At 39.7% G+C, this 16,791-nt stretch overlaps 1 protein-coding gene across 1 annotated transcript in view; it reads right to left on the minus strand.

Annotated features, from left to right (window-relative positions):
- Positions 1–10,270: 10,270 nt before the first annotated feature.
- TRPC5 (transient receptor potential cation channel subfamily C member 5) overlaps positions 10,271–16,791 on the minus strand; it is a gene marked incomplete at both ends in the record, with an annotated part of 129,366 nt that continues 122,845 nt past the window's right edge. The window contains 4 exons of the mRNA XM_080795175.1: positions 10,271–10,963; positions 13,768–13,857; positions 14,866–14,907; positions 15,156–15,359. Coding sequence (XP_080651301.1) covers positions 10,271–10,963; positions 13,768–13,857; positions 14,866–14,907; positions 15,156–15,359 — 1,029 coding nt within the window. The remainder of the gene's footprint in view (positions 10,964–13,767; positions 13,858–14,865; positions 14,908–15,155; positions 15,360–16,791) is intronic.

Consider the following 16,791-nt stretch of genomic DNA (forward strand, 5'->3'; position numbering starts at 1 on the left):
GAGAATAAATGTTTACAAAGTTAGAGTTGAGGTTTTAAAAATTTTTGTCTTAATTGCTGAAAAACAATTTTAGAGAAGCCATCACATAAGGTGCATAAGAAGGTACATCTGGGGATTGGGAGAAGCCTATAGTATTGGCAACAGATTCTTCAAACTCTGTAATTCTCAAGAGTATTCACTAGCTACCTGTAAAACCAAATTTTGTTAAACCGTGATACACATTTGTAGTCGAAACTAATTGAGGTAAGTGAACTATTTCAGGTTTTACTGTTTCACTGTTTCCCTAATAACACTTTTTGAGTTCACTGCTTATGGCTGCCAGAGGGGAGCTTGGAAATCAGGAATTCCTTTACTGTTGAACAGCTGTTGTATTTTGGGGTTTTCTGGTTGGTGGTCCTCGCCACTGGCAAGATTCTTTGTGAAAGGGCGCTGAGAGAAGTGATTCAGCAATATTGAGGTTAAACTGCATCATTTCCTGTGAAAATTCAGGCTAGTTCATGAATAAAAATGTTAAGATCTATCTTAGCAAACATTGCTAGTTAATAGTATTGGTTTATTGGTGTTCTGTAGGCGGTCAGTCCCTTCACCTAATCAAGTAGTGGATCTTTTCTGGCAAACCTTAATGGCTTTTTCCAAACTATACAATACAGGTTTTTCAAATCATTTGCAGAATGATAGAAAAAAAATTCTACCCTAGTACTAGGGTACTAAAGTTCTAGACTTAAAAAAACTAATGTTTTCCTTCCTTACTGGTACATTAGCCAGATAAAAGTGAGTTTTTATCTGGATAAATTTCATTTATGCAAGATGAAGTTCTAGAGATCTTCTCTACAACATTGTGGCTATAGATAACACTTCTGTATTGCACACTTAAAAGTCTGTTAAGAGGATAACTCTCAGGGTAAGTGTTCTTACCACAATAAAATAGAAAAGTTCTACCATATGGGTGGCTCTACCAAGCCCCCCCCCAACGATTTTATACTTGTTTTGCCTGCTTCAGCAGTTGAATTTTGTTTTAATTTTCTTTCATTCCTTTCGCTCTGCCAAAATAGCTTCAAGTACCTAAGAAGTTTTCCCCCTCCTAGTTTTGAAGCACAGCATAGACTTGGCTTTTGTTAACTTAGTTCTTTTCCTTTACTCACTGCTTATTTTTTTTCCAACATTTTATTATGAAAAATTTTTAAACATACAGAGACATTGAAATAATTGTGTAGTGAGCATCTGTTTATCCACCATCTAGATTTTGCAATTAGTGTTTTATCTACTTGGCTTTTCACATATCCATCTATAAATCTTTGTTTTTTAATGCATTACAAAAAAATTGCAGACTCCAGGACACTTAACTCCTACTAAACATTTCAGCATGCATATTGTTAACTAGAATTGAGTGTTTGTTAAAGGTTCACTTTCTTCTCTTGACGTAATATTTGTGGGCAATGAAATGCACACATCTTATGTTTGATGCAATGAAGTTTGATAAATCCTGCATCTGTGAAACTGAAGCCCTTTTCAAGATAACATCACCCCAGGAAATTCTCTCATGCTCCTTCTTAGTCAATCTCTGTCACCCCAGACTGTCCCCTAGGCAACCACTATTCCTTCTGATTTTTCCCCCATAAATTTGTTTTTCAAAATATACATATATAAATCAGGGGATGCACTCCCTTGTGTAAGACTTCTTTTAGCACATATATTCGGGATTCATTCATGTTGTGTGTGCCAGTAGTTCATGTTTATTGCTGAGCAGCATTTCATTGTATGGATGTGCTATCATTGTTAATCCATTCTATCGATGGACACTTGAGCCATTCCCAGTTTTTAGATATGAATAAAGCTGCCATGAATATTTTTATAGAAGCCTCTGAACATTTGTTTTCATTCTTTCTGGAATAGAATTGCTGGGTTATAGTTTAGGTGTATGTTTAGTTTTGTATGGAACTGCAGGACATTTTTCCAAAGTTAAGTATACATTTTACACTCCCATCAGCAATGTATGAGAGTTCCACTTGTTTTTCAGCCCTGTCAACATTTGGTAGTGTCAGTCTTTATGATTTTAGCCATTGTGGTAGGTGTGTAGCAAGTTTTATCTCGTGGTTTTACTTTGCATTTCCCAGTTTATGTTGAGCACTTTGTCATGTGCTTATTTGCCAGTTGTACATATTCCTTTTTGAGATACGTTGAAATTTGTTGTGTTTTTGTTATTGAGTTGTAGGAGTTTATTGCATATGACAGTTGCAGATCTTTTTCAGCTATGTTACTGCCTATTTAATTGTCCTTACTCACCTAAGTAATGTGTAGATATTACACAGCCAATCATACTTTAAATAATTAGGCCAGGACTTGCAAGCAAGTTATTTGGCTGAAAGTTAAGCTATTCTGGTATGCTAACCAGTTCTCTGGTGGCCTAAAGTTAGTGTTAGTAAAATAAAAACAATAAAACTTCGAACCTGAATTAATTAGGGACAAGGTAATTGCTGAAAAGTCTATTATTAAAAAAGGTGTTTTTTTTTGTTTTTGTTTTGAGAGCAAGAATGCGCTTGCAAGCATGAGTGGGGTGGGGCAGAGGGAGAGGAAGAATCTTAAGCAGGCTCCATGCCCAGTCTGGAGCCTACATAGGGCTTGAGCTCACAATCCTGAGGTCATGACCTGAGCCTAAATCAAGAGTCAGAGGCTTAACCAACTGAGCCACCCAGGTGCCCCCACTACAAAAAAAACAAAAAACAAACAAACAAAAACAAAACTTACAATATCAACTGATATGTGAGGAAATATTGCCCAAATGTACTTGTACTAGTTTAATAACAACCAGCTTACCCTCAGTTTATGTGTCTTTTCGCTGGCCCTCAGATTCAAACTGTTCTGCACAACACGTATTACACTTTGGGTACTCCATAAAGAGTAAGAAATTTTCAGGATAAGGCCTATAATGTTGCTCATTGTGTAAACTCTTGGTCCCTTTATGTCATTATCTCAAAGTTCTTTATGAATGCTCATTCAGTTTTTAAATATTTGATAGTGACAGCTCTAATGGTAAAAGGATGATATTAATGTTTTTTCTCAGTCATTTGCTTTTCAGAATATATGGAGTGGGACTGCAGAGGTTTCCCTTAAATGTATGGTGGTTAAATTCTAGTGTCAAGTCCATTGTTCACAGACGTTCATTAATAATAGCTAGCTATAAATGATGGGAAAACGGAGAAACAAAACACCTTGATTCTGAGCAGCCAGACACTTCAGGGGGAAGAAACTCAGTGCTTTATTTTTCTTCATACTGAAGCTAAAAATACACAAAATTATTTTATTGTACAATATTTTTAACACATTTAAAGATGACACCAACTTTGCACTTCTTACAGAAAGTATTCAAATGAAAGTAAAGTTCCTCAAGGAGGTTTTAGCTTTTAAAATTGTAGTCTGCAAAGCCAAAATGCCATTTACACAAACACATTTGGATTTTTCCCTTTTTCATGAGAAAAATTAGATCAGGAGATTTAATTTTAACCTTAAGTTTGATGCAAACATTTTCTGTAAGGTGATGTGTGATCGGGGCTGTCAAACTAGGTTAAGAAAGTGAATTAAACACCACCTGTGTGTTTTACTGTTCTTTGTCTTGTGTCAAATATGAGTTCCAAACTGCATTCATTGTTTCAACCTGTTTCAACCTCGTTTTTGAGAAATCTTGAAACATAATTGTGTGAAAGCTTTAAATACTGGTATTTTCTTGAATACTACCACTGGTGTGCATTCCTATGTTACAAGAAGCAAAAGACAAAATGTTTTCACTTGAGAAGGATGTGTTTGTTTATACTTAACTGAAATGTCCTTGAGAAAGTCTTCCCCTTTACAGTTGAAATAAGAAAACACATGGGTTTACTTTTGCTTTGTTACAGGAGCAATTTCTAACAGTTAAAAATTTTAAAGCTAATAATTTATCAAATTGGATTGCCTTTAACATTAAGAAAGCCAGAGACTAATGTGTTAACCCCTTTGGGTTTAGAGGTTTCCTCATGAGCTCACAGGACATTCATTTTAGTGTCATTGGTTCTAATGATCCTGTTAGGTATTGAGATTTCTGCCTCTCCTGTCCATGTATACTAAGTACAGTTATCACTGTGCTTGTTGGACTACAGGCTACATTGCTTTGGTTATTTAAACTGATCACTGAATATCTGTCATAAAAGAAGTCCTGCAAGGCATGACCACCAGGTCAAAAGGTAAGGACAAAACCTTACCTTAAATTGTAACTAGACCATACACAGGAAATACATATGACTTTCAAATGACTTGAATATTCATCTAGCTGCTGCCATCCTCCTTTTACAACCACCTCCTAGTTCTGCTACCAGAGCTCTTCCTGGGTCCAACCCCCACCGCCCTCCATTTTTCTACAAAGTCTGGGGCTTTTCTTTATTGTGGCTTCTTCCTGCTAACAGCTTAGTTGTCAGAACCTCTCCATCATAAAGTGTCATTTCTTATGGCTCAAATAAGGTTTGGGAAGCCAATTCTGGATTTGTTCGTGACAAGCAATTGGCACTTGGGATGTGTTTTACAATTAAACACAAATGTTTCAAGGGTTAATTCATGGTTGTTGCCAAATCAATGGAGGTTGTATACTAAATATGGTGCTCTTTAATGTTTTCTCCTTGGGAGGCTTTGTATGCATTTATTTCAGTAAGGCTGCCACTTACTGTTGTCAGCAGGTTTACGACTAGATTTCAGACTGCAAAGAGGAAGGGGGATGCTGGGTGTGGTGGAAATTTTTGTATCTTAATGTTGGTGGTCATTCCAGGGCTATATACAACTGCAAAAACTCACCGAATTGTACATTTTAAAGGGATGCAGGTAACTGTATACCAGACATTCCTCAATAAAGTTGATAAAAAAAAGTTAACTGGTTTTCAAAGAGCAGTTTCAGGTCACTTTACAAATCATACAAGAAACCATTTTGTTTTATATTTGTGCCTTTTAAAGTGCCTATTAGGTCTTAGCACTTGAACCAGAAAAAGTAAAACTTCACTTGATCACCCACCTTTTTACCAAATATGTACCTAAAGTTATTTTGGTAAAATAGGCTGCAAATTGGTGAAAATGACCTTAACACTGCAGGCCCTTTTTACCTACTTCTTCATTTAACCTTTTTTGGTTCTATCAAGTCATTTGGATGGTTGTAAAAAAGGCTGTTCTTTTTGAGGGTGAAGAATCAGGGTAGGGTAGGTGTGTGTTACAGTTACGGATTTGCGAAGGTTGACTACAATGGTCGAAAGTGATGGGATCGTCCCATTTACTACAAAAATCGCCTCTCATTGTGTAGTAACAGGAAGTCCCTGCACAACTTCACAACTTTTCACACCAGATAAGAAAGCTAGCTTTGGCATTAAGGGCATTCCGCTTAATTTTATATTTAAACATGATCATTCTTGATATGTGCATGTCTCTCAAATACCACAAGCACTGATGGTATATCTAAAAAATGAAAGACCACAACTCAGATCCAATAAACTAACAAGTACAAGATACAAGTCCACTCTAGAGTAGGAATAAAACAAATACAGAGCTGAAAAATGCTAGAGCAAGCAGCCTGGCCTGCTGCCTGTGTTGTCCCAAGCAATTCCCTCCTTTGTTTCTTATCGAACATTTATTTCATTTTCTAAAAATAAAGCTCTCAAAACCACCTACTGGACCACCATGCAGCCTATTAGAGGTGGAAATCCTAGACCACATATCAGCATATGAATAATAATATCTCAAGTATGCAATAAATCCAAGGTATGCAGATTTAATTTAATTCACCAAAATGCATTTTTATTTTTGCAGGTAGGGCCTTTTCTTCTGACCTAAGTGCTTTATTTTTTCTTCAAAAAATAAAGAAACCCAAAATTCTGAGAGCTTTCAGTCTTAACAGTTGTGCTACAGCAGATACCGTCATGACAATTTATTTTAGAAATTCCTCACCATATCTCAGGAAGTTTCTTTCCATTGGAGTTATTCCTGTTCCTCCTCCCTTCAAAATGGTCAAATAATTACCCAAAAAGATGAAGGGCCAAGGCAAGAACGATCAAATACTATTAATTTTCATTGTGTGCATGTGCATGTGTGTGTAACACAGATAAGGATCTCACTTTTACAAACATCCCCCTAAAAGCAATGCAAGCCAAAACTCATATCTGTCGGATACAAAGTGTTGGGAAAGGTCGCTGGAAATCCAGTAGAAATAGCATTTCTCTTTCCTAAAGTAATGGTCGCATTGAATTGTGGTACTCGGTTCCCAGTGGCTAATTCTTCACCAGCAAAGTGGATATTTGGAACAATTATCTAGATAAAGAAGCCAGAGAAACAATATAAAATGCCTATAGATTTTAGGCAAAGCCACAGGGGTTAGAGGGAGCTGACAGAAAGGTATGAAGAAGTTATTTAAATGATCTGAACAATTACATCAACTTACATTGGCTATGTCTATACAAGCAATCTGTTTGTTAGCACTGTTTTGAAAACTCGATTAACAGAATAATATGGTCAATTTTTCTTATGTACTTTTAAACAGGAAAGAATGTCTGCCTAACTTCAAGTACTTTTTATCTGATGATTTAATAAACCAAGCAAGGTCTGGGCCACTTAAACTGTTAGTCAAAACACCACTTGAGTCTCACTCACAAGACCTAATAAATAGGAACATCAAATGGTCATTCATATTTTCTGGTTAAGGTTATCAGCTCATATTTATCACTGAAATTCAATGAAATTTGCAGGAGAGCTTTTGGACTGCCATAACAACTATAAAGTTCTTATTGAAAAAGTATTTGTTAATGATTTAAGTCACTCAAAAGGTAGAGGCCCTACTTTTTTCCCAGTTCTTTAATCATATTGCAGGCAGATGTTTAGATATTTTGCGCTTAGCTGAAATAGCCTAAATTAGGTCAGAGCAGAATAAAAAATGACTATGGGAGGCAGAAAGAAATCTGCAATATTCTGATGTAAGTGGACAGAAATGGAACTTGGAGCATTTATACCCTTGTAAAATTTGGCATCTTCCAAAAACAATGACTTTGGTCATTTTCTAATATAATTCATTTTCTTTGTGGGATCTACCCTTATTAGCAGGGACACTCTGATGGAATTGTGGTGGAATCAAACAAATGAATACAGGTATCTAGAAGTTACAAGAAAGCCAGCTATAATGGAGGTAAACCATGGTATAGATATTTGTACAAGTAGTAAATGATTCTTATGCCATGTATCACTATATTTGACTTCGGGGTACATTTTTCACTTTACATTTAAATATATCAGCCTTAAGTTTTGGAGTAAATGGACAAAAATATATGTATAGCAGCCATTCCATTTTCACATCTCCTACATATACTATATCATATATATGCTTAATAATAAATGTCTTGCTTCTGTATGGCTTAGTAGATTTGGATTTATTGGCTGGCTCTATGACCTTGAGCAAGTCATTCTTCTTCTCTGGGCCTTTTATTACCCTGTTTGTAAAATAAGAGGTTGGAATAGAGGTTGGGATAGAGTGGTTTCTCTCTAAGGTACTCTCTTAGCTCCAATTTTCTCTGTTCATAAATTCACTCTCACATCGGCTTATACCTTCTCTGGGGTCAGATGACATTTAAGCACTGTATTTGAAATACCTTTCTTGATAGTAGCTGGTCCAGTGGGTCTATAGAGGTCCAGAGGTGAACACAAATCTGTTTTCCTTTCTGTTTATATGTTAAGAGTTCCTACTTTTCTGAGTTAGAGTGAATAAAAATATTTATGTCACCAACATGGAAGTTACGGCAGGCGATAGCTGTCCAGCTTTAACAGCTCACTGGTCTCAATCCCTATCATAACCAGGCCTCAAGGTACCTAGTGCAGTTGTAAGCCCAAGTCATAAAGACAATAACCCTGAGAAGATGTGAAAAGGAATGTACTGCCCATAAAATATGACACTGGTTTCTTTTAGTCGTCGAGATTGGCTGCTATCATTTATACATATTTTCTCCTCAGAACGTAACTGAGAGACTATTTTGGAGCATGGTTCTATGGCTACCCTTGTTTTCTGACATACTGATACAGTGACTGCCAGAACAATTATACTTAGGTTATCACAAGTACATGTATTTGTGAGAAAGAGGTATCATTTTCTTTTGATGACATAGGGCCATGTATTGGTTTTTGGTGCTATCAGTATGAATTAGGAAGGTAGCCTGAGCACTATTTATTACCAGAAGTAAATTTGACAATTGGAAAATTTGAATCTGTAAATTCAGAAACCTTCCTTCTGGAAAATCACCTGTTATTGATATCAAGGTCATTTATGATTGTCCCACTTAGGGAAGCGGGAGAGAAGTTGGAGTTGAGTAAATAATCACTTCAGCTATGATCAAAGAATTATCTGGGGACAATCTCTTATCAGATGGGTTTTGATGCAACTTGTTCTCTTGATCACTTTTCCTTGGATCTGAGCTTTATTCAACACCCCCTCAGATTCCCCCCTCCCCACCAATTTGTCTCTTCGTGTGCAATGTTTTGACTATCAGGTACCAAGCTAGAGCTGGAAATAGGAACCAATTCAAATAACCCAGAAACTACACTGTCCCAAGCTATTTTGGAGGCATAAATGCATTCTTTGAAAATGCTTCATTTTACTTGTACCAAAAAGTACACACATGAATTTAGACGGATTTCTGTTACTGTTAACATTTACAAGAACAGAAAAACACTTAACTTTCTTACTTTTCTGAGCTATGCACTATTAATTTACTCTCTAGGACCCACACCTAGGGCTGGTCGGGTCATATGTTAGAGTGTGAATTGGGGACAACTCTGTGCTAATGTTTGTAAAAAATAATAACAAAACCACAAAAATCAGAGGCAAAAAAAAAAAAAAAACAACCCAACCCAAAAATCAATCCCACCCTTGGTGAGCAGGTTATCACTCAGTGGTTATTGGGTCAAAATGATGACCATATGCATCATAGACTTCATTTTTTAGCCTGAACATTCAGATTTTGATGAGGTACTCTTCAGCTGTGGAAAAGAATTTGTATCTATAAATTCTGCTTTCTTTGAAGACAGAATTTGGATTACGTTTATGGTTCAATGAAGTCACTAGGGTTATGTTGTGTATCTAACATAAGTTGACACATGCAATTCTGCTGTCTGCAATGAATATTAAACTGCAACCTGAATTAGGTTATCTAGACCTAAAATTGTTTTTTCATCAGAATGCGATGAATTCAAAGGAAGATGCTCTTTTCGGATTCTGACACCTCAGCAAGATGTAATTTTTCTGATAAAAAAATATTTTCAAACCCAGACTTTCACCTTAGAAATGCTTTTGATAGCAATGATGACTAAAACTATCGACAGTAGATAGGTCCCTATAAATGTACCAGCTAATTATTTTTTTGCCAATGTATGAGATGTAGCGACTACTGGTTAGAGTGCAGCGGAGGGTCTTAAAAACAGCACACGTCCTAAATACTAATCTCAATACTATCACATTTTAAAAGGTAGTAAGTCAACTGAAACACACAAACACAGGAAAGGAATTCACTAACTTATTAGATAGGACATATACTACGTGGTAAATATTCACTGGCACACGTGGGGAAACTAACACATCTTTTAGAAACAAAACACTCAACAGCCCCCACGATAAGGAGAAATCATTGTGTTTAAAAACAAAAACAACGAGAAGGCCAGTTCTACCCAGAAACCACAAGCTGACAATTCTTTGGAGTCTGTTCAGTCTCCCTTTGATGCTGTTTGTTGAACTGGAATGGGCGACAGACATCGATAGGCAGGTTGGCTTGCCTCATCTGATAGCTGGTGGGGACTGCCGAGCACCTCCCTCAGCCCCGTGGGGAAATGGCATGAGATCCTGTGAAAGGTCAGGACTCTGCGCAGCAGCAACAGTAGCAAAGTGGCACCTGGAGCGTCAAGGAAGCAAGGGGAAGAAAAGCAAAGCCAAAGGGTAAAGCACCCGACTGCACCTCTGCTGATTCGGGGCAAACACCCCTGCAGCTGGTTGTGAGATGGACTTCATGTTAATAGGCATAAAAAGGCAAACAATAGCAATAATAATAATCATACTAATAAGAACAAAAAAAATGGAAAATGTGGCTATAAAAGACAGTGAAGATACTGGGAGTTTCACTCTCCTTTCTGGTGGGGGGGGGCGGGCAATGAAGGAATCAGATGCTATGTCACCTCTGAGAGCAAGGAAATTACAAATTTTCTCTTGTGTTCCACAACAGGGGATAGGGGCTTAGACTTAGAGCCGCGTTGTAACTTGTTCTTCCTGTCCATCACCCCATTTGTGCATGAGCAGGTCACAAGCCTCTCCCCAAGTTTCAAATACATCCTCTGAGGAGTCTAAAAGTTTAGAATTTGAGGAGCAGATGCTGGATGCACAGTGGAGAGAGCTAGAACAGGCTAGGGGGCATTCACTGCTCTCAGCAGCGCCCCGGGCGTCACCTAATTCTACCTCACTGAGGTTAATTTCACTTTGAGAACAGGCCCCTGCTTTCCCTTTCTCCATCTGAGAATATCTGATGTCCTGCCACATATAGTGCTGCTGAGCGATGCCATCCGAAATGGTGTACATTGGCTCTGAACTGGGTTCAGACATATGACCATTAAATTTGGAGAACAAGAGACCGAGTTTCTTGAGAGAAGGACCCATGAAGGACCGTTTACTTGATGATTCAGCTTTTGACTTCCCTTGGGCACCCCCGGCTCTTGGCATGGTTCTGATGAGAGGTGGCCCATGGCAGGCCTTTTTCTTGCAGCCCAAGTTGAAAGAGACACTCTTGGATTTGGCCCGAGCCCCACCACTGCCATCATTGGTGTCATCCCTCTGAGAGAGTTCAGTGCTGCTCGCGGAAAAGCTTCTCCTTGAGTGTTTCCTGTTTCCTAAGAGGTCAAGTACTTCATATCGAAAGCTGGAAATGTCCTGCTTTAATTCCTAGGGCAAGAGAGAAGACACATTAAGAAGCTTGATCTTTAGGGGCGCCTGGGTGGCTCAGTGGGTTAAAGCCTCTGCTTTCGGCTCAGGTCGTGATCCCAGGGTCCTGGGATCGAGCCCTGCATCGGGCTCTCTGCTCAGCAGGGAGCCTGCTTCCTCCTTTCTCTCTGCCTGCCTCTCTGCCTACTTGTGATCTCTGTCTGTCAGATAAATGAATAAAATCTTAAAAAAAAAAAAAGAAGCTTGATCTTTAGTTCAAAATAGGCTCATTGGGTGTCCCTCAGAATGTCCCAGGTTTTGCCTAATGGCAAATCACAAAGTACACAGACTACCAGCAAAATCTCACATTATTCCAGCACAAGAAAAACATACTAATAATTCTGTGGGCAGGGCTGGCCATTGGAAAAATTGTGCAGTTGGCAAAGTTGATTTCAGACGGCCCTCATCAGGAGGACACCAACAGACTTGTCCCTGCTAAAGTGCTAACCAGCAAATAAGGTACTAGCTCTCATAGGCATATCTGCATATAGGAAGACTATGGAAGACAAAAGAGCTTTTAGGACCCTAAGGAATAAAAGTAGGGAAGTGGAACATGTCAGGTTAGAGACTGCTCTTTGACTGAAGTTCCCAGAAAATGTCGTCATCTTCTTTTTTTAAAAAAAGATTTTATTTATTTATTTGTCAGCTGGGGCGGGGTGGGGGGGCGGGTACAAGCAGGGGGCAGTGGCAGGCAGAGAGAGAAGCAGGCTCCCCACCTGAGCAAGGAGGCTGATGCGGGACCCTGAGCTGAAGGCAGACGCTTAACTGACTGAGCCAGTTAACTGAGCCAGTTAAGACAGACGCTTAACTGACTGGCCCAGGCATCCCCAGGAAATGTCTTCTATCTTTAGCTGGCTGCCTAGATGCTAGATTGCTCCTTTAAAAACCACCTTTTAAAAGCTTAAGTTGGATCCTATTGCTCCCCTGCTTAAAACTCTTTAGTAACTTGTCACCGACCTTGGATAAAAGTAGAAATGCCATTCCAAGGACTACAAGGTCTTTCAAGGGCCCATGTGAGCTCTTCCCACTCTTTCCTCGGGCTCTTTACTGTCCACCTGCATGGATGTATTCTCTCATGCCTCTGGGCCTTTGCCCGTGCTGTTCTGTTTAGAACACTCTTCTGCAACTCCTTTATCTGGCTCCTCCTGCAAGCCTCAGCTTAAACACAGCTTCTTCTGAAAAGCTGCCCTGACTCTCCAGATCCTAGTTGAGTGTCCCTCTTCTCTCTCCCACAGCACCCTGTGTTTATCCTGTCACAATACTCAGTCATTTGTCACCTTCTCTTGTTACTGTCTGTGTGTCACTCCACGACAGTGGGGGCTGGTGATATCTTGCTCATCACTATACCCCAGCACCCAGTAGAGTGCTTGGCACATAGCAAGCCCTCAATGGATGAGTTACATCTATGGCTTAGGACAATGGCCTTTTTTAAAAAAAGATTTATATATTTTTTTGAGGGAGAGAGAGAGGAGTAGAGAGGGGCAGAGGGAAAGGAAGAGAGTAACCCAAGCCGACTGTACTGAATGTAGAGACTGACACGGGGCTCGATCCCATGACCCTGAGATCATGACCTGAGCCAAAACCACGAATCAGAGCCTCAACCAACTGCACCACCCAGGTACCCTGGATAATGGCCTTTTTATGTTCCTTAGAAAATATGCATGTATGGACATGTGGGTGGCTCAGTTGGTTAAGTGTCTGCCTTACCTGCTCAGGTCACCATCCCAGGGTCCTAGGATTGAGTCCAGCATCGGGCTCCCTGCTCAGCTGAGAGCCTGCTTCTCCCTCCGCCTGCTCTGCTTGCTGCCCCGCACCCCACGCCGCTTGTACTCTCTCTCTGACAAATATATAAATAAAATCTTAAAAAAAAAAAAGAAAACATGAATGTGTTCTAAGGTAGGGCTTCTCAATCACTTGACATGTTAGCTGGATAATCTCAGTTGTGGGGGGCTGTCCTGTGCATTGTAGGATGTTTAGTAGCAATTTTGGTCTCCACCCACTAGAAGCCACTAGCACCCACATCCAGTGTGACAACCAAAAATGTCTCCAGACTTTGCCAAATGTGTCCTAGGGAACAAAACTACCCCTGATGGAGACAATTTTAGGCTAATGCTAGTATCAGGAGAATTTTTATGTTTTGTGGTAGAGTTTATTAAATCTTAGATTTAATAATGGATTAGTTGGTTTTCATCTTATATCTCTGAAGTAAAGAAGGCCTTTACATCTACAGGCATCTTCCTTTTGCTTTCTTGCCCCTCACCCCGCATCCTTGTCACAACACTTAGAGACCTCAATTCCCATACTGGGAGACACCCAGAATATTAAAAGGATGCATAAGGCAAATTTCTTCTGTTCATAAAGCTGATTGTGGTGACAGACATTGATGAAATCTCTCCATTGACTGAATGAGAGACGATTCTTACTTTATTTCATTTTATTTTTGGAAGAGAGAGCATGAGCAGGCAGGGGGAGGGGCAGAAGGAGAGGGACAAGCAGAGTCTGTGCTGAGCGTAGAGCCCGACTCAGGACTCCATCTCACTACCCTGGGATCATGACCTGAGGTGAAATCAAGAGTTGGACGCTTAACCAACTGAGCCACCCAGGTGCCCCAGTGACAGACCATTCTAAGAGAACGTAAAAATCATAGCTGGTTTTGCTGTATTATAGGCAGTCAAATGATCACCAGAAACCTCAAATGCTGTGAAGATTATATAATGCTTAAGAAATGTGAAGTGAGAAATTAAACCACTTCATGATTCAATTACCTTAAAATTTTCTTCTGTTAGTCCCTCATTTGTTTTGGAATTTCTTATCATAGCAGCCACATATCTTTTGACTAAATTCCTGATGACTTCCTGGAAATTAAAAAAAAGGGGGGCGTTCAGTTTTCTTCTCAGGCTCTCAGGAAAATAAGAAACACTGTCAAGAAATAAAACATGCTCAGACTGTCTTTGCAATAGGAAATCCTCCTGGGATCCAGTCATTTTCCGCAAAAATCCAGTTAAGTGTGCTGGCTAAACAAAGAGTGACTGTGTGTCCAAATGTGCTGGCAGAGTAGGCCAGCAAAATCAAATTCACCCAACAGGAAACCTTTCAACCCACAAAGAAGGCAAACACATATTCACATTTATAGAATAATGAGAGTGGAATAATCCTTGGAAAGTCATGGCCAATACCCTCTCTTTGGGGCTACACTAAACTACAACCCTCCCACTGAGATGAGAGTTGTTCTTCCCTCTTGTAGAATTCATAAAGTCACTCTTCGGTGTCACAAAGTCTGCTGATTTCAGTGTCTATTAATTACATAATCCAGATATTTTTCTTAGAGTCAATGCATACTTCTCCTTTACAGGTATGCTCTCTTTTTTTAAAAAAAGATTTTATTTATTTTAGAGGGAGAGTTGGGGAGGGGAAGAGGGAGAGGGACAAAATGAATCTGGCACCCCACTGATCACAGAGCCTGGTGCAGATGCGTGGGGCATGATCCCATGACCCTGACATCATGACCTGAGCCTGAATCAAGAGTCGGAAGTGCAATTGACTGAGCCACCCAGGCCATCTCGGGATGACCTCTTTTTACTTAGCCTCCTAGGAATGGCACACACGTGGTCACTCTACTTTGTGTCAGTAAGGGTGACGATGATAGCTACCACCAAACGTGCCAGGACACACACGCCCACACACACACACACACACTATTATGCATACATGTTCATCATTCGATTCTCACAACCCTGTGAGTGAAGTTATATCACCCCTGTTTAACAGATGAGGAAACCGGGGCTCAGCAAGGTTAAGTGACTTGTCCAAGGTCACACCACTGACCAAGAACGATTTTGTTTAGTCCCTGGGATGAGCTTTACCTGATAATGTTGATTCTGTATCAGGCTGTCAGCATGGCGTTCCTGTAATTGACAAAGGACAGAGAGCTCACATCAGTGGTCTCCCAGCAGCCCATCCACTCGAATATATTTCTAAATATTAGGACTGGAGAACAACACAGGAGCTCCTGCCTGACAATCCCCCATACCTCTGTAGGTTGGAGTGATTTTATGCTGTGTAATATAGGGACTGTCATGAAGGGGGGGGCAGTCAGGGAGGGAGCTAGAAAATAATTTTTTAAAAAAGAAATGGAATTTTTAAAAAGCCTTACCGTGAAGCTTCTCAAGTTGTGCCTTCTCCGTCTACCATCAGGGTCCCTTTTGGGGCAGAAGGTGTTGTTAAACCAGTTACCAAGGTAAAGAAATGACTTGGGACTGGGGATGATGTTGAAAGGAGGTGGCAAGGTGCCACCTTCATCAAAGTAACTCATCCAGAGCTTTGTTCTTGCAAACTTCCACTCAATATCGGCATGATCCTGTGAAAGGGAAGTTCAAGACTTTGGAATGGGAAACTGCAAAATGCACCCATGACTCCTTCTCAAAGTTCGGCTTGCTTCTTTAGAGGGCAATCTGTCAGTAGGTATAAAAATTCAAGTTACACATACCCCAGGACCCAGTAATCCTTCTTTGAGTGGTTTATCTGATCATTATACTTGCAAAAAGAGGTATGCACAGGGTCTTTCGCTATTAGCACCGTAACTCGTCAACAAAACAGCTAGCAGCGACCTAAACATCCAACAGTGGGAGCTTGCTTGAGTAAATGATGTTATGTCCACAAAATGGCTTGCAATATAGCTATTACAAATATAGTAGATCTATCACCATTTTATAGATAGAACATATGTATGTGCATATGCGCTGATCCAAATATCTGTAAGAGCTCCAAGACCTGGAAGTGAAAAAAGCAACATAAAGCCTCTATTGTGTACAATGATGCCATTTATGCACCTGAAGAACCCTTTATAGGACATGCTTACATGTTCTAGACAGGTACATACCAAACTGTCAACAGCGGTTATTTTTAAGGAATGGAATTGGTGTGGGCAGGCTTTTTTTTCTTTAGGATTTATTGATCCATTTCAAAGAGAGAGAAGGGGCAAAGGGAGAGAAACCCCAAGCAGACTCCCTGCTGAGTGTGGAGCCCAACGGGGATGGAGGAAGGGGGATGCTCCATCCCAAGACCTATAAGATCATGACCTGAGTCAAAACCAAGAGTCGGATGCTCAACTGATGAGCCACCCAGGTGAAGTGTCTGTTCAGATCCTTTACCCATTTTTATTGCATTGTTTTCTTACAGGTGAATTTACATATATATATATATGTGTGTGTAAAAAATGTATATATATGCCATATATATATATATATATATATATATATATATGGCATACCTTGGAGATATTGTGGTCTCTGTTCCAGACCCATCACAGTAGAGGAAATATCACAACAAAGCAAGTCAAATGAATTTTGTTGTAATGCATATAAAAGTTACATTTACAATATACTGCTGTCTGTTGAGTGTGCAATAGCATTATGTTCAAAAAACAATGTGCACACTTTAATTAGAAAATACCTTCAAGATTTACTTATTTTAGAGAGAGGGAGTGGGGGCAGCAGAGGGATAAGGAGGGGGAGAATTCTTAAACAGATACTGTGCTAAACGTAGAGCCACACTCAGGACTCGATCTCACTACCCTGCGACCATGACCTGAGCCAAAATCAAGAGCTGGATGCTTAACTGACTGAGCCACCCAGGCACCCCAATTAGAAAGTACTTTATTGCCAAAAAATGGTAACCATCATCTGAGCTTTCAGCAAGTCATAATCCCTGATCACAGATCACCATAACAAATAGAATAATAATGAATACGTTTGAAATAATGCAGGAATTACCAAAATGTGAGACAGAGG

This window comes from Martes martes (assembly GCF_963455335.1).
Source record: "Martes martes genome assembly, chromosome: X".
NCBI lineage: Eukaryota > Metazoa > Chordata > Mammalia > Carnivora > Mustelidae > Martes > Martes martes.